The 16,113-nt window shown below is 38.5% G+C and overlaps 1 protein-coding gene across 3 annotated transcripts in view; it reads right to left on the reverse strand.

Moving 5' to 3' along the window:
- Positions 1–16,113, reverse strand: part of ITPR2 (inositol 1,4,5-trisphosphate receptor type 2) — a 567,579-nt gene that overhangs the window by 366,091 nt on the left and 185,375 nt on the right. For all 3 annotated transcript variants that reach the window (XM_070453823.1, XM_070453822.1, XM_070453824.1), the window contains exons 16-21: positions 12,736–12,908; positions 11,715–11,834; positions 11,412–11,597; positions 10,067–10,318; positions 9,193–9,337; positions 7,234–7,384 (exon numbers count right to left, since the gene is read on the reverse strand). In XM_070453823.1, coding sequence (XP_070309924.1) covers positions 7,234–7,384; positions 9,193–9,337; positions 10,067–10,318; positions 11,412–11,597; positions 11,715–11,834; positions 12,736–12,908 — 1,027 coding nt within the window. The remainder of the gene's footprint in view (positions 1–7,233; positions 7,385–9,192; positions 9,338–10,066; positions 10,319–11,411; positions 11,598–11,714; positions 11,835–12,735; positions 12,909–16,113) is intronic.

Below are 16,113 nucleotides of genomic sequence, written 5' to 3' on the forward strand. Positions count from 1 at the left end.
TTACCTTCTGATTTGCAGATCTCAAGAGAAGGAATCAAACTATCATCATTAAATTCAAATTAATTTTAATACACCAAGAAGTAGAAGAACAGATTTCTAGAATACTTACTACTAAATAGGGGGATAAATACATTCTTTCAGATTCCAAAAATCTAGGCAAAATGCACAAACCCTTACCACAAATTAAGCAGATGTGTTTCCTAGGTGAAGAGACACCATTCTACACACCACACCAGTCTCAAAAGGAAGACCTCTGAATCTCAGTTCATGCAGAACACATATAGGTATTTCTTACCAACACAACAAAAAGTTTCTTAGAAAACTGGCTGATAAAAACTATCATGAATCATTTTTTATACTACAATAGAATTATGCTGCTTCATATTTCATTAATGGAGTAACACAAGGTTAAGTCCAAGTCACATTACATGAAAGGTAATCCCATAAAACCACTCAGCACATAGTATACTCAATGAACAGGCGCAATCTAGGAAGTACATTATATAAGCCAACAAACAATTAAACTTGCTTTTTATTTGGCCTCAAAGACATTGTATTCTCCTGGTCTTCCTCTTTACTTGCTGGCACTCTGCCCCAGTCTCTTGCGGGCTCCTCCGCTATCTCATTGTTCGATGTTGGCACATCCATGATTCTTTGGACATCATTTCTTCCCAATCAACAGTCTCTCCTTAGGTGATTATATTCAGTCTGATATTCTGAATGTCTCTTGTGCACTGATTCTCACATTCATGTTTCCCACCATGACTACACCCTAAGCCCATTCACATATCCAACTATAACATCGCTAGGAGATTCACAATAGTCATTTCAGACCCAAGGTACACAAACAGGAATTCCTGATTGTACCTACAATTCCACTGACCTGCTAGTCTTTCTTATCTCAATAAACAGTACCACATTTACCCAGCTGCTTTCAAAACCCTGGAATAATGTTTGACTCTCTTCTTTCTTCCCCATTCCCATCAAGTCCTATCAGTCAGGACTGCATCACTCTAACATCATCTTACTTACAACTAATATCACCATCATACTTCTCCACCTCCACCACTTCTATCCTAGTCCAACACCATCACCCAATCCTGAAATAGCCTCCTTTCAATAATCTTTCCAACATTTATGTCCACACAGATGTTCACGACTGTCTACTCAGCAGCCAAAGTTATCAGATCATATTGTTCCCTTCTCAAAACCCTCTAAAGTTGCTCATCAAATTCAGAACACAATTCCAATTTGAGGGTATAATAATCTCTACAATCTGAGCTTGTCCAACGTCTTATCCTATGTTGGTCCTTCCCTCACTTCACTTCAGCCAAAATGGCCTTCCTGCTTGATATGCACATACATCAAGCTCATTCTGCCTCAAGGCTCTCTCTTGATGCAAGTAGGTCTCTGGTTAAATGTCAGAGAGTGGGTTTAATACACTAGCTAGAAGTGCAGATCAAAACTACAATGAGGTATCACCTCACACAGGTCAGAATGGCCATCATCAAGAAGTTTACAAATAATAAATACTGAAGAGGATGTTGAGAAAGGGGAACCTCCTACACTGCTGGTGGGAATGTAAATTGTACAGCCACTATGGCAAACGGTATGCAACTTCCTTTTACTCACTGAAAACAGAGCTACCAGATGATTCTGCAATCCCACTCCTGGGTGTACATCCGGAGAAGACTATAATTTGAAAAGATAAATGCACCCCAATTTCATAGCAGCACTATTTACAATAACCAAGACATGGAAGCAACCTGAATGTCCATCAACAGATGGATGGATAAAGAAGATGTGGTACATATATACAACAGACTATTACGCAGCCAGAAAAGAGAATGAAATAATGCCATATGCAACAACATGGACGGACCTAGAGATGATCACATTAAGTGAAATAAGTGAGGCAGAGAAAGACAAACACCATATGATCTCACTTATGTGTGGAATCTAAAAACAATGATACAAATGAACTTACATACAGAACATAAATAGACCCACAAACATAAAAAACAAACTTAGGTCTACCAAAGGGGAATAGGGTGAGGAATAAATTAGGAGTTTGGAATTAACATATACACACTACCATACATAAAGCAGATAAACAACAAGGGCCTACTCTAGAGCACAGGAAACTATACTCAATATTTTGTGATAATCTGAGAGAGAAAACAATCTGAAAAGAAAGCAATATATCTGTATGTATAACTAAATGATTTTGCTGTATATGTAAAACTAACACAACATTGTTAATCAACTCTACTTCAATTTTTAAAAAATCCATTTTAGCTAAAAGTAACTGCCTGTCCCCTCTCCATCATACTCCATATTGTCCTAGTTGATTTTTGTCCATAGTATTATTCAATACAGCAGTGTATATTCATTTATGATCTGACTGTCTCCCCCTGTAGGGAGAGGGGTGGGACTATGCCTATTTATTGTCTGTTCTGTCAAGGGACTAGGGATTGCATCCTGTTCATCATTTTTCCCACTGACTAGAATAATGTCTGGTAGACAACAGTTGCTCAGTAATAATTATTCAGTGAGAATTTACTGAGTAATTTAATTAATGGTTCTCATATAACTGATAAAATGATTAAGGTATCCAGAGGTGAATGGAGCCCATGAGAAAATATGAGAATTATAAAATATTGGAAAGAGTAAAAAAAATGTCTCTCAGAGGGCAGACATGCATAAAACAGTGGAGAGTACATACAAGATATCAGCAATTTTTCAGAGGATTCAAATACTTTTCTTTAGGATAAAACTCTGAAAACAGATTATAAGCACTGAGAACAAAAGTCAAAATCAACTTTTAAGTTTTTAAAGGATGGTCTGGTGTAAAGTAAACTGGATGTTGTAAAGACATCACACTAGGAAGCATCTCTACTTTCTTTTATTTCTCCATTTGCTTTCCTACTGCTTCCTTGCCCCCCACCACCACTTTCTCTGAATATATACTGTATGTAATAGTTTATGTAATAGTGTCTTTATTCTGTCTTAAGTCTTGGAGATTACCATTCTCTACAGCCCCACCATGCATAATTCAAGCTTTCTTTTAGTTACAGAATGTTTTCTTGGATTGGAATTTTAAATCTCAGGTCTGCTCCTCTGTTTCGTTTTTCTTTTACAAGGACTCCAATTATTCACACAATGGCTCCTCTTTGCTTTCTTCCATTTCAACAATTTTCTCACTGACATTTTTACTTGTTTTTTTTTTTACATACTTAACATTCTCATTACTGTTCTCCTTCCTTTCTTCAGTGGTGCTTCCTACACTTTCAATCAAATCTATTCTCCCTTTGATATTGTGTAATTCAGTCTGTTATTTCTAATAATAATAATAAAGTCTTTCTCTTTTCTGAGTCCAGTAAACTTTCATTTCATTTCTTACTGCGCTTTTTTTTTTTTCGTCCATTTCTAACCTTAATTCTTGGATTTATGATTCCAGGTGTTTATCATATGTTTATGTTTTCATATGTGAAGGTATTTAATTCAGTTGAGAGTATCCTGTTGGAATTCTCTTCTCTTCCACAGTTGATGTTCAGAGAGGAATTTCCATCAACTGAAATGTTTTGATTCTCCATTCTGTTTTGATCTTATAGTCCTTTCCTTCAGTTGACAATTGATTACATCTCTGCATTTCATGGACAAGGTGACGTGGGCTGATTTACATTATATTCAGCTCAAGTGCACCCTCTCCTGCCCAAGTCATGAAATGCAGTCTCTTTTAAAGGTTGGCCTTTGTTGGGAGGCTGCAGAGAAAGTTTTATTTTCTTCAATTTTATTTTATTTTGTGGTATTCCAGATTTCCCCACCTTGTTTCTTTTCCTGTTCACCAACAAGAGTCCAAAGGGTGCCTCTGTCTTACTTTTAACCTGTTCACCGCTAGTTTTCCCTAACTGTTCCCTGTGTCCATTCAAGTTCCTTCCTCTTTATTCAGAGTTCTCATCTATCTGGATTCTGGATTCCCTTTCAGTATGTTTCATCTTAGGATAGACCTTCTCTTTCTAAGGGTGAATTCCTTTTTTGGGGGGGGGCGGGGGAGTGGCGCACCGCACAGCTTTCAGGATCTTAGTTCCCTGACCAGGGATCGACACCCTCCCTCCCCACCACAGTGGAAGGTGTAGAGTTGTAACAACCACAACCGCCAGCGAATTCCTTCTATGGATGATTTTCACACAGTCTCCTCCACACGGTTTTTCCAGAACCCCCTAAATATCCACATAAGCTCTCAGTGGGAATAATGAGGCAGGGCCACTAAAAACTGATGTCATTTTTCTACTTACAATAACTTCCTCCTGTCCTCTGTCTTCTAGTTCTGCTGAAGGTGAGGGATATACAAAGTTTCATTTGCGTCTTACTGACATGTACAAACTTTTGGCAGATGTAGAAGGAACTGAGATTTAAGCAGCGGCCGTTAATTACTTCAGCTACTTGTTTGTCATTCTTTGTCAGATATTTCTTCTCTATATTTGAGGTTAGATTTCCGGCTTCACTGTTTAATCCTGTAGTGGATACATTGGGCTGTACCCTCATCACCTATTCAGAGCTGAGGTATCTGTCACGGCTGCTGACTTCTCGTACCCATGCTTCTCACTAAGAGAGACCACCATCCAAAAGGAACTGCCTGATTGAAGGCTGCACATCCTCTCTATGATGAAGCCAGCAATCAATGCTGGCTACTATGAGGATACAAAGCCCAGGCTCTCTGCCTTAATTTGTGATAACTGTGAAGCACCATCCCCGCTCCAGAGATCCCTGTAGGATCAGCAAAGACCTCAATTGTAACCACAATGTGGCTCAGCTTCTCCACTCCCTTACAGGTGTATATCCTAAACGGCAAGCCTACCTTCTCCACTCCCTTACAGGTGTATATCCTAAACGGCAAGCCTACCTTCTCCACTTCCTTACAGGTAATATATCCCAAATGCACTCTTCAATATACATTCTGCAAACAATTCTGCACCACAGGGTATTTTCAGGACATCCAACCTGAAGACAATCACCATCTGAAACAAACTATCGAATTATGAGGCAAGCACTGGTATAAGTGCTTTCAATATGTTGTATACATTCACTTAATTCTCACAAGGAAACCGTGAGGGAGATGCTATCATTCAGTTCAGTTCAGTTCAGTTCAGTCACTCAGTCGTGTCCAACTCTTTGCAACCCCATCGACTGCAGCACACCAGGCTTCCATGTCCATCACCAACTCCCAGAGTTCAGCCAAACCCATGTGCATTGAGTCGGTGATGCCATCAAACCATCTTGTCCCCTGTTATCCCCTTCTCCTCCTGCCCTCAATCTTTCCCAGCATCAGGGTCTTTTCCAATGAGTCAGCTCTTTGCATCAGGTGGCCAAAGTATTGGAGTTTCAGCTTCAGCATCAGTCCTTCCAATGAATATTCAGGACTGATCTTTAGGATGGACTGGTTGGATCTTCTTGCAGTCCAAGAGACTCTCAAGAGTCTTCTCCAACACTACAGTTCAAAAGCATCAATTCTTCTGCACTCAGCTTTCTTTATAGGCCAACTCACATCCATACATGACCACTGGAAAAACCATAGCCTTGACTAAACGGACTTTTGTTGACAAAGTAATGTCTCTGCTTTTCAATATGCTGTCTAGGTTGGTCATAACTTTTCTTCCAAGGAGTAAGCATCTTTTAATTTCATGGCTGCAATCACCATCTACAGTGATTTTGGAGCCCAGAAAAATAAAGTCAGCCACTGTTTCCACTGTTTCCCCATCTATTTGCTATGAAGTGATGGGACAAGATGCCATGATCTTAGTTTTCTGGATGTTGAGTTTTAAGCCAACTTTTTCCACTCTCCTCTTTCACCTTCATCAAGAGGCTCTTTAGTTCTTCTTTGCTTTCTGCCATAAGGGTGGTGTCATCTGCATATGTGAGGTTATTGATATTTCTCCCGGCAACCTTGATTCCAGCTTGTGCTTCTTCCAGCCCAGCGTTTCTCATGATGTACTCTGCATGTAAGTTAAATAAGCAGGGTGACAGTATACAGCCTTGACGTACTTCTTTTCCTATTTGGAACCAGTCTGTTGTTCCATGTTCAGTTCTAACTGTTGCTTCCTGACCTGCATACAGGTTTGTCAAGAGACAGGTCAGGTGGTCTGATATTCCCATCTCTTTCAGAATTTTCCAGTTTATTGTGATCCACACAGTCAAAGGCTTTGGCATAGTCAATAAAGCAGAAATAGATGTTTTTCTGGAACTCTCTTGCTTTTTTGATGATCCAGAGGGTATTGGCAATTTGCTCTCTGGTTCCTCTGCTTTTTCTAAAATGAGCTTGAACATCTGGAAGTTCACCATTCACGTATTGCTGAAGCCTGGCTTGGAGAATTTTAAGCATTACTTTACTAGTGTATGAGATGAGTGCAATTGTACAGTAGTTTGAGCATTCTTTGGCATTGCCTTTCTTTGGGATTGGAATGAAAACTGACTTTATCACCATATCTCAAATAGAAAAGAAACTCTTAGAGAGGAGAAGTACCTTGCCTAAGTTAATAAAAAGTGGTCAAGCCTGAATTGGAACATAGGCACTCTGACTCCAAAGCACATGCTCTCTTGCCCACTGTACTGTACTGCCTCTATAATGGCTTTGCACCCACTGCCCCTTTGGTGTGGCCCTGCATGTACCCATTCTCTGCATTTTTCTATTGCCCTGCTATGAAGGGTAGCCAGCACGTGACACACACCAGGATGATCTCAAATATTAATTTTTTTTTTCCAATTTGGCTGCATTGGCTCTTAGTTGCAGCTCGCGAGATCTTCGGTCTTTGTTGCAGTATGAGGTTCCTCTAGCTATGGCATGCGAACTCTTAGTTGCAGCATACAGGATCTAGTTCACTGACCAGGCATCAAATCTGGGCCCCTTGCACTGGAAACATGGAGTCTTAGCCTCTGGACCACCAGTGAAGTCTCAAGTGTTTATTTTTTAACACATAATATGTTCACTAATGAACTGACCATAGCATGATGGAATTCCTTGATCTTATGAAGTTGTCTTTTAAAGTTTTTCATTAAAAAGAGAAGCATGTTAGCAAATCTAGCCTTTTGGCATTCAGTCCTATCACAGGATAAAGGTCCACTTGCACATATATATTACCAGGTACAGGTTCACAACCACTCTCGACAGATTTGTTTTTTATCTCACCTCAAAGTAATGCCAAAAAGATTATAACTTTTCTCCAAAGTTCTTACCTCCATCTTGAAATTTGCTTAATCTTTCAAAATATGATGACATGGGGGCCTGGACAATATCTAAGATAGCCAGAAGAGTCCTTGTTAGCCTTAACAACTCACTGAAACTGTAAAATCCAAAGTATATAAGATTCCGAGCCAAGTGAACCACCTAATTTAGAAAAAGAAGAAAAAGGGTAGAAAAGAAAAGAAAAACATTAGGAACAAAAATAAGTATTGAATTTTTATTATCTAAGTTTGTGCAGACATGTCTAATTGTGTCTAATTCTTTTTTTTTTTTTTCTTCCAGCTGGTCTTACTTAATAGAAAGGTAGATTTTAAAGAACCCTGCCTAAACATGGACAACAAACTAGTGATTACCAGCGGGCAGAGGGAAGTGGGGAGGAGCAATCCGGGTATAGAAAACTGAAAGGTAGAAGCCATTATGTATAAAACACATAAGCAAAAATGATATACTTTACAGCACAGGGAAATATGGCCATTATTTTGTAATAACTTTCAGTGGAGTATAGTCTACAAAAATATTGACTCATTCTGTTATATACCTGAAACTAATATAATATTGTAAATTAACTATACTTCAAAAATTTTAAAAAGAATTCTATCTAATCAACAGGAAATACATCCTTCAGGCAGTCCTCTTCTAATTCATTAATACCTAGGAATTTAATACCTGCAAAAGTAACCACCGAACTCTGATTTAATCAAGTTTAGAATTAAATCAAAATAAGACCAGTTAATCAACCCCATCACAGGCCCATGTGACAGGAATATGAGGTATCTGGTGAACAGTCAGCAGGGGAAGCAAGAAGACAGATTTTAGTTGTATCAGGGTGGTTACATGAGGCTTACATTAGAATGATTGACCTCTTGCTTAAATATTAAGTTATTTAGTCAGTAGGCTATCACTTAATGAACAGTCACATTAATGAATTACTTTAGCAACTAAATATTATCCATGAAATTTGTCTAGAAATACATGTTCTTTATGCCACTTTGTGGTCTTCTGGATACTACAGGACCTACTAGACATGAGCGCCAGCTTCCAAGACAGTCCCCAGCATAGGGTCTCCTTCCACACTGCCCCAGGGTTAGTTGGTGTCACCAACAAAATACAGCAGAATTGATACAAGGCACTTCTAAGCTCAGGTTATAGAAGACTGCAACTTCCATCTTGGGCCCTTTCTCTCTTTCAAATAGTTACCCCAGGGGAAGCGAGGCACCATGCTGTGAGGACACGGAGGCAGCCGATGGAAAGGCCCCCATGGCAAGAAGAATGAGGTGTCCAGGCAATAGCCAGCAAGAAAGTACAACCACACAGTGAGCTTAGAAGCAGATCATCTAACCCCGGATGACGGTAACCCCAATCAACAGCTTGATTTACAACCTCACGAGGGACCCTTATCCAGAACCACCCGATTTCTGACCCACAGAAACATAAGATAATCATGCTTGTTACTTTGGGCTGCAAGGTTTGGGGGTAATCTGTTACACATCAGTAGTAGGTACCTAATACCCCAGGTATCAGGTAATGGCATCTTCTCTCTAGTTTTGTCACTATCTACTCAAAGTGACACTATAATTTAAATTTAGTTTAATGAGGCTAAAAACATCACTTTAATGGAGATTTTTTTAATGTATGCAAAATATATTATAAATATGCAAAACTCTCTGTCCATTAAATGCAATGAAGTTTACACAAACAAATAAATAAATCAAAGAAAAGAGTGTATATAACAGATAATTATAAATAAAATATTGTGTATATCAGATATAATTAAAATATCAAATCTATCTTTTAATCAATGGCAGAGGGAATCATACCTTCAGGAATTTAACTACCAAATTATCAAAACATCCTAAATATTAGAGAGGAAAAAATCTTTGATGTTCAATGTACCTAATTTTAGACAGGGTAAAGTGAATAACTTCACAGATTAATTGTTTCAAAAAAATTACCTCAAATGTCAGTTTGTTTTTTTCTTTATCTCCAAAAGGAAAAGGCTGATTTACAACTTCTTTCAAGTATTCTTCAACAAATTCCATTGTCAGTGCAAATTTCCTCTTCATATCATTTCTGGAAGAGTCTGTTATAGAATCATATCTGGGAGCACATAAAGAATTTAAAGGAAGTTAAACTGATTGTAGTCATTTAAATTGGAAAATATACATACTTTAACCTCCTGACTTCTAAGTTGGGGTAAATTAATCAACCTTTCTAGATGCTGTGTCCTCATCTGGAAAATGGGCCTGTTTTGAAGTGAGTTACTACATGTAAAGCACTTAAATCAAAGTCTACCATAATATTAAAGACTTAACAAACTTTTGCTCCTATTATTAATATGTTTCCTGATTACTGGTTTCCAGAATAACATTTCTATTATCAAAGTTGTCATTTTACTTTCCAAAAAGAGTATCTCATTTGCATTTGGAAGGTTAAAGAAGCCACATTTGAACACAGAAATGCCTTTCCTTATATTCCATTTCAAAATTGAAGACATTTGGGGGAGGGATGGATTGGGAGTTCAGGATTAACAGATGCAAACTATTATATATAGAATGCATAAAAAACTAGATCCTACTATATAGTACAGGGAACTATATCCAATATCCTGTGACAAACCATATGGAAAAGAATATGAAAAAGAATGTGTGTGTATATATATATATGTGTGTGTATAACTGAATCACTTTTCTGTATAGTAGAAATTAATACAACATTGTAAATCAACCATCCTACTTCAATAAAATAAATTTTTTAAGAAATTGAAGACATTTGATTTTGAGTTCCTCAGCTGAATTTAAAGTCATCGAGAAATGTTCCCAAACATACTCATGAATTGTGATTTTCGTGGGGATTTCTGTCCAGAGCCGGGCATAGCGAACAGGGACCACGGACTCCTGGGGATCCCGGTCAACATGCATGTGGAGCATGAGGCGACAAAAAGATGCTCGGAGGTCAAAAGGCAGGCTCTCATCTGACATACATCGCAGGATCAAATCAACAGAGAGTTGTGTAGAAATCTGGTTTATGGCCAGATACTGGCGATCCAAGCACATCCTTGCAAAGAGATTTAGCTGGTACCTTAAAAATAGTAAATATATTGCATTATTTGTCTTATCTGTATAAAGTCTAAGTATTACTATCAATCTGCATCTACTTTTATGTTTCTAATATTTCCAAGTGTATGTGATACTGGACATTGCAGTAGTGGGTTAAGTGATTGAATGGCACATGGATGAGGTCATTTCTAAGCCCATTCAGTTGCAATTTCTCTCACTTGTTCCAGCAACAAGTTTCTGGTGGAGACTGCCATCAGGCTCTAGGTTCTTGGTTTCCTAGGATTACAAATACACTAAGCCCAAAGGCTGTGGATAACAGCTCTTGTGAAACCATCTCTCTCTGCCTTGTTCCAGGCTCTCATGTCTACATTCCAAGTGCAGACCTACTCAGCTCCCAAATGCTCAATGATGACTCAAGTGACCAATCCAAATGGCATCAGTACACTTTGATTCATCAGCCTGCAAGATACAGAAAGTAGCCTTTGATTTTGCAGCTGTAGAAACCAGGGAACACAAGGAATTCTCTGTCTTTCTCAGATTTTTGTGATCTGGGCCCAGTCTTGGTTTCTGCTTTGGGTTTCCATGCCTTAGACTCAAAACACACCAACTTGGTTCTTGCTCTCACTATACTGACTACATCAACCACCAATGAAACTTCAACTACTATATGCCACCACTGAACTTTCACAACTATAGACACCAGTTTGTCCAACGTCCCAGGTCTCTACATGACCATGAGCAATATATACATAACTACTGGCTAACCTTCTCTGAGGCCACCTCTACAACCAAATCAGCTTCCCTGGCCCCAATTCTATCTCCCTCTCAACTCGATTATCTGCACCTACACCAGTCAACAAGAGGAAAAAATCCTTTGCTGCACAACAGTTCCAAACTAGCAGAAAATGAGAAAATAGCAAGTGATATATGTGGAAAACACAGACGTTTACACTTATTGTTAATATTTTAAACAATACTAAGTATTTCAGCTACCCTAGTCCTGATATAACTTCTTAAACTTCTTCACAGACATCTGACTTCACAGATTTACAGATTTCTGAGAATCACCTCTCAGTATACGAGACTGAGAATTATGGATCTCTGTGATACTTAACCTGTAATAGGTAAGGACTTCCAAATCAGCCTTGGTGCCCTCCTTGGCCTCCTGGGCAAGGTGCCTGATAGCTTTGCCATGAGGTTCCTTGTTGCTGTCAATCCAGTAGAGCCAAACTTCTTCCTCATCAATGTCATCTGACAGGATGGCACTCTCCATGGGGTTGTCTCCTTGCATTGAGACCAGTCTTGAAATAAATAACACACACAAAAATCTATGAAAAAGTTCATTCAGAAACAAGACAAGGAACTGTCCAGCTTACAAATAAAGAACATAAAAGGATGCTTCCATCATTTGGGCTTACTTGGTTTGAATGAGAATGTCTGCATTGCCTGGGCTCAACATAAATTTGCAGATGAGTTCTTGAGTTACAGGTATCGCGGTGGTATTAGACACACACAGATCTGATAAATAATCCAAAAACCTGACAAGAGAAAAAAAATTAAATTGAACATTAGCTAAAAGCATCTTATAAAATCATGTCCCAAAATATACTTTGGGATATAATGAAACTGTCTAGATATATTTTTAATATTATTTCCATGCAACAGTTTTCTAATGTGCTGCTTATCTACTACATCATTAGAGACCAAATTAAACATCCAATTATTTGTACTCAGTACAAATCTTGTTTCCAAAAATGATATAAGCTTGCTTCTTCTTATTTGGTGATATTCATCCCACAGCACTGTGACTTGTTATATTTACAGTATCAAAACAAAGCCAGATCAAAGCTAACACTGTACTCAGTAAAACAGACAGCACACACTTAACGTGAATTCGGCCTGGTCTAGTCAGAGGCCTAATTCTACCTTCTAACACTTATTTGCCAGGCTAATTACGAAGACTTTGTCAATCTACTTGACTTCTCTGCAATCACTTCTCCCAGATAAGGCAGCATGGAATAAGAGAGAGGCAACTTCCCGTGGAGTCAGAAACCCTAACTTCTCTTTCCAGTTGGTTTGTAGGCTTCTATTTTCTCATCTCTAATATGTGGATAATATTTTATGACCAGTGTACTTCAGGAGAATGCGCAAGGATTTAAATGAAACAATGTATTAACATGTATATGAACATATTTTGAAAAACTATGGAGAACTATAAAAACACAAGTTATCAGAGTGAAAATCAACCACATTTAAATATATTATCTATAAAGAGTTTTGATCTCCTATGAGATAATAACTCAAGATGATTCATAATTATCATAGCAATAAGTCCAACACTGTTTTGTCCATGAAAGAATTCCAACTTTACAAAAGTTCTGAAAATAAAGCAATAAGCCATAAACCCCACAAGAAAACAACGCATGAACTACTTCAAACCTTGGCTCTCGATTTCTCCTGAGTAAACTAACAAATGTTTCTATTTCTTTTGCTGTAATGTGTTTCTCTAGTAGTTTTCTGTTGTTGTGCAACAAAGCTGTGATGGTATCTTCTGCCAAAATATCATAGCCAATCTGGGACTGCATGACACAGAAATTCTTAGCAATGTATTCCTGCAAAGAAGAAGAGCTGTCAGAATGCGCTACCAAACAGCTTAGAAATAACAGGTTCTATTAGGGTCAGCAACAGTGATTAATTTATTCATAATAATTTTTAGTGTGTTTTCTCTTGTCAAAAGAAAAGCAAATAAGTAATTCTTCAATAAATAGGACTTCTAAGGAAGGAATTGCAAATATATTAATACAGACCTCATTTTAATTATAACAGAAAATTACATGCCTAGAAATAATTTTTAATATGGTGCTTACATTTACAAATTAGAAAAACAAAAATAAACCTAGTTAAAATCACAATTTTTTATGACATGATAACTAAATATCTCACCAGTATAACAGATGCCCTTCTTCAAACGCTCACTAAAAGTCATAACCTAGGATTTTGGCATAATTATAGAAATGAAAATGACCCTCTGACATTTTGTTCATGAAGCATGAACTCCATATTGTTATATGAAGATCCCAGGTGAACCTAGGCGATTTCTTTTTTTTACACATACTACAACGATCTATTAAATCTTCTCTTTAAAATAATGACAAAATTACATAGCACTTTTCACCTTAAAAAAAAAAATCGGTTAAAAAAATGACAAATAAAAAGGCAAACGGGAAAAAAGTCCAGTAAGGTAATATGATGAATCACGTTATTGCTCAGACCAATTCATCCAATAGATATTTCTGGAAGGCCATTCCAGCTCTATAGTATGGCTATGTAAGAGGATGTACTTGCTTTTAGCAAACACATGTTGAAGAATTTAGAGCTGGGGTATGGCAAGAAACAAGACAGACAAGCTCCCATGGAGCTCAGGTCCTAGTGATAAAGGGCAGTCATTAACCTAACAAATAGGATCACTTTAGGTATTGATAAGTGAAATGAAACAAGCAGAAGGATGGGAAAAGCTGACAAATTTAGATGGGGTAGGTGCTGAAGAGGTGACATTTGACCTGGGATAGAAATGATAGAAATGATTTAAAAAAAAAAAAAAAAGAGGCAATCATGGGGAGATAAGTCACTGAAGCAATGGGAGTAGTAAGTGGAAGGTTCCGTGGTGTTGGAACCGAGTCTTCTGAGTTCTGTAAACACAGGGTGCCCGTTGCAGCAGGAAAGTCATCAGTGAGGAAAAAACAAGAGCTGACGTGGGAGGTGAGGTCCTGGAGAGCCATGTGAAAACAGAAAGGCCCATTCTCAGAGCAAGAGAAAGCCACTGGGGAGTTCCCCCATGAATGATTCCATCTGCTGCTTCTCCGTCCCACCAGCCTGCCTCTCTATTCCAGCTACATCTCAGAACTGGTAAGCTTAACCTTCTCCACAGTCCAAAGTTTTCACTTCAGTTTCTTGGGGATTCTCTTGGGGATGTTTTCTACGCTGGGAAAATTTACTGACTAGAATGTGTTCTTGCCTTAAGTAAAACTTACTGATACCAAGGGAACATTTCATACAAAGAGGGGCACAATAAAGGACAGAAATGGTATGGACCTAACAGAAGCAGAAGATAGTAAGAAGAGGTGGCAAGAATACACAGAAGAACTGTACAAAAAAGATCTTCATGATCCAGATAACCACAATGGTGTGATCACTCACCTAGAGCCAGACATCCTGGAATGTGAAGTCAAGTGGGCCTTAGGAAGCATCACTATGAACAAAGCTAGTGGAGGTGATGGAATTCCAGTTGAGCTATTTCAAATCCTAAAAGATGAAGCTGTGAAAGTGCTGCACTCAATGTCAGCAAATTTGGAAAACTCAGCAGTGGCCACAGGACTGGAAAAGGTTAGTTTTCATTCCAGTCCCAAAGAAAGGCAATGCCAAAGAATGCTCAAACTACCACACAATTGCACTCATCTCACACACTGGCAAAGTAATGCTCAAAATTCTCCAAGCCAGGCTTCAACAGTAAGTGAACTGTGAACTTCCAGATGTTCAAGCTGGATTTAGAAAGGGCAGAGGAACCAGAGATCAAATTGCCAACATCTGCTGGATCACAGAAAAAGCAAGAGAGTTCCAAAAAAAATCTACTGCTTTATTGACTATGCCAAAGTCTTTGACTGTGTGGATCACAGAAAACTGTGGAAAATTCTGAAAGAGATGGGAATCCAGACCACTTGACTTACTCCCTGAGAAATCTGTATGCAGGTCAAGAAGCACAGTTAGAACTGGACATGGAACAACAGACTGGTTCCAAATTGATAAAGGAGTACATCAAGGCTGTATATTGTCACCCTGCTTATTCAATTTATATGCAGAGTACATCATGAAAAATGCTGGGCTGGAAGAAGCACAAGCTGGAATCAAGATTGCCGGGAGAAATATCAATAACCTCAGATATGCAGATGATACCACCCTTATGGCAGAAAGCGAAAAAAAAAACTAAAGAACCTCTTGATGAAAGTGCAGGAGGAGAATGAAAAAATTGGCTTAAAGCTCAACATTCAGAAAACTAAGATCATGGCATCTTGTCCCATCACTTCATGGCAAATAGATGGGAAGCAGTGGAAACAGTGGCTGACTTTTATTTTTTTGGGCTCCAAAATCAGTGCAGATGGTGACTGCAGCCATGAAATCAACGAATAAAAATGAATGGAAAAAAAAAAAAATAAAAGATGCTTACTCCTTGGAAGAAAAGTTATGACCAACCTAGACAGCATATTAAAAAGCAGAGATTACTTTGCCAACATAGGTCCATCTAGTCAAGGTTATGGTTTTTCCAGTAGTCATGTATGGATGTGAGAGTTGGACTATAAAGAAAGCTGAGCAGCCAAAGAATTGATGCTTTTGAACTGTGTTGTTGGAGAAGATTCTTGAGAGTCCCTTGGACAGCAAGGAGATCCAACCAGGCTATCCTAAAGGAAATCAGTCCTGAGTGTTCATTGGAAGGACTGATGTTGAAGCTGAAACTCCAATCCTTTGGCCACCTGATGTGAAAAACTGACTCATTTGAAAAGACCCTGATGCTGGGAAAAATTGAAGATGGGAGGAGAAGGGGACGACAGAGGATGAGATGGTTGGATGACATCACCGACTCAATGAACATGAGTTTGAGTAAACTCCGGGAGTTGATGATGGACAGGGAAGCCTGGTGTGCTGCAGTCCATGGGGTTGCAAAAGGTCAGACACGAATGAGCGACTGAACTGAACTGAACTGATTCCCAAATAACATCCAGCCTCCAGGTGAGATATCCTCAGCCCTCCAAAGCTCAGCCCACG

The sequence above is a fragment of the Odocoileus virginianus genome, chromosome 23 (assembly GCF_023699985.2).
Source record: "Odocoileus virginianus isolate 20LAN1187 ecotype Illinois chromosome 23, Ovbor_1.2, whole genome shotgun sequence".
NCBI lineage: Eukaryota > Metazoa > Chordata > Mammalia > Artiodactyla > Cervidae > Odocoileus > Odocoileus virginianus.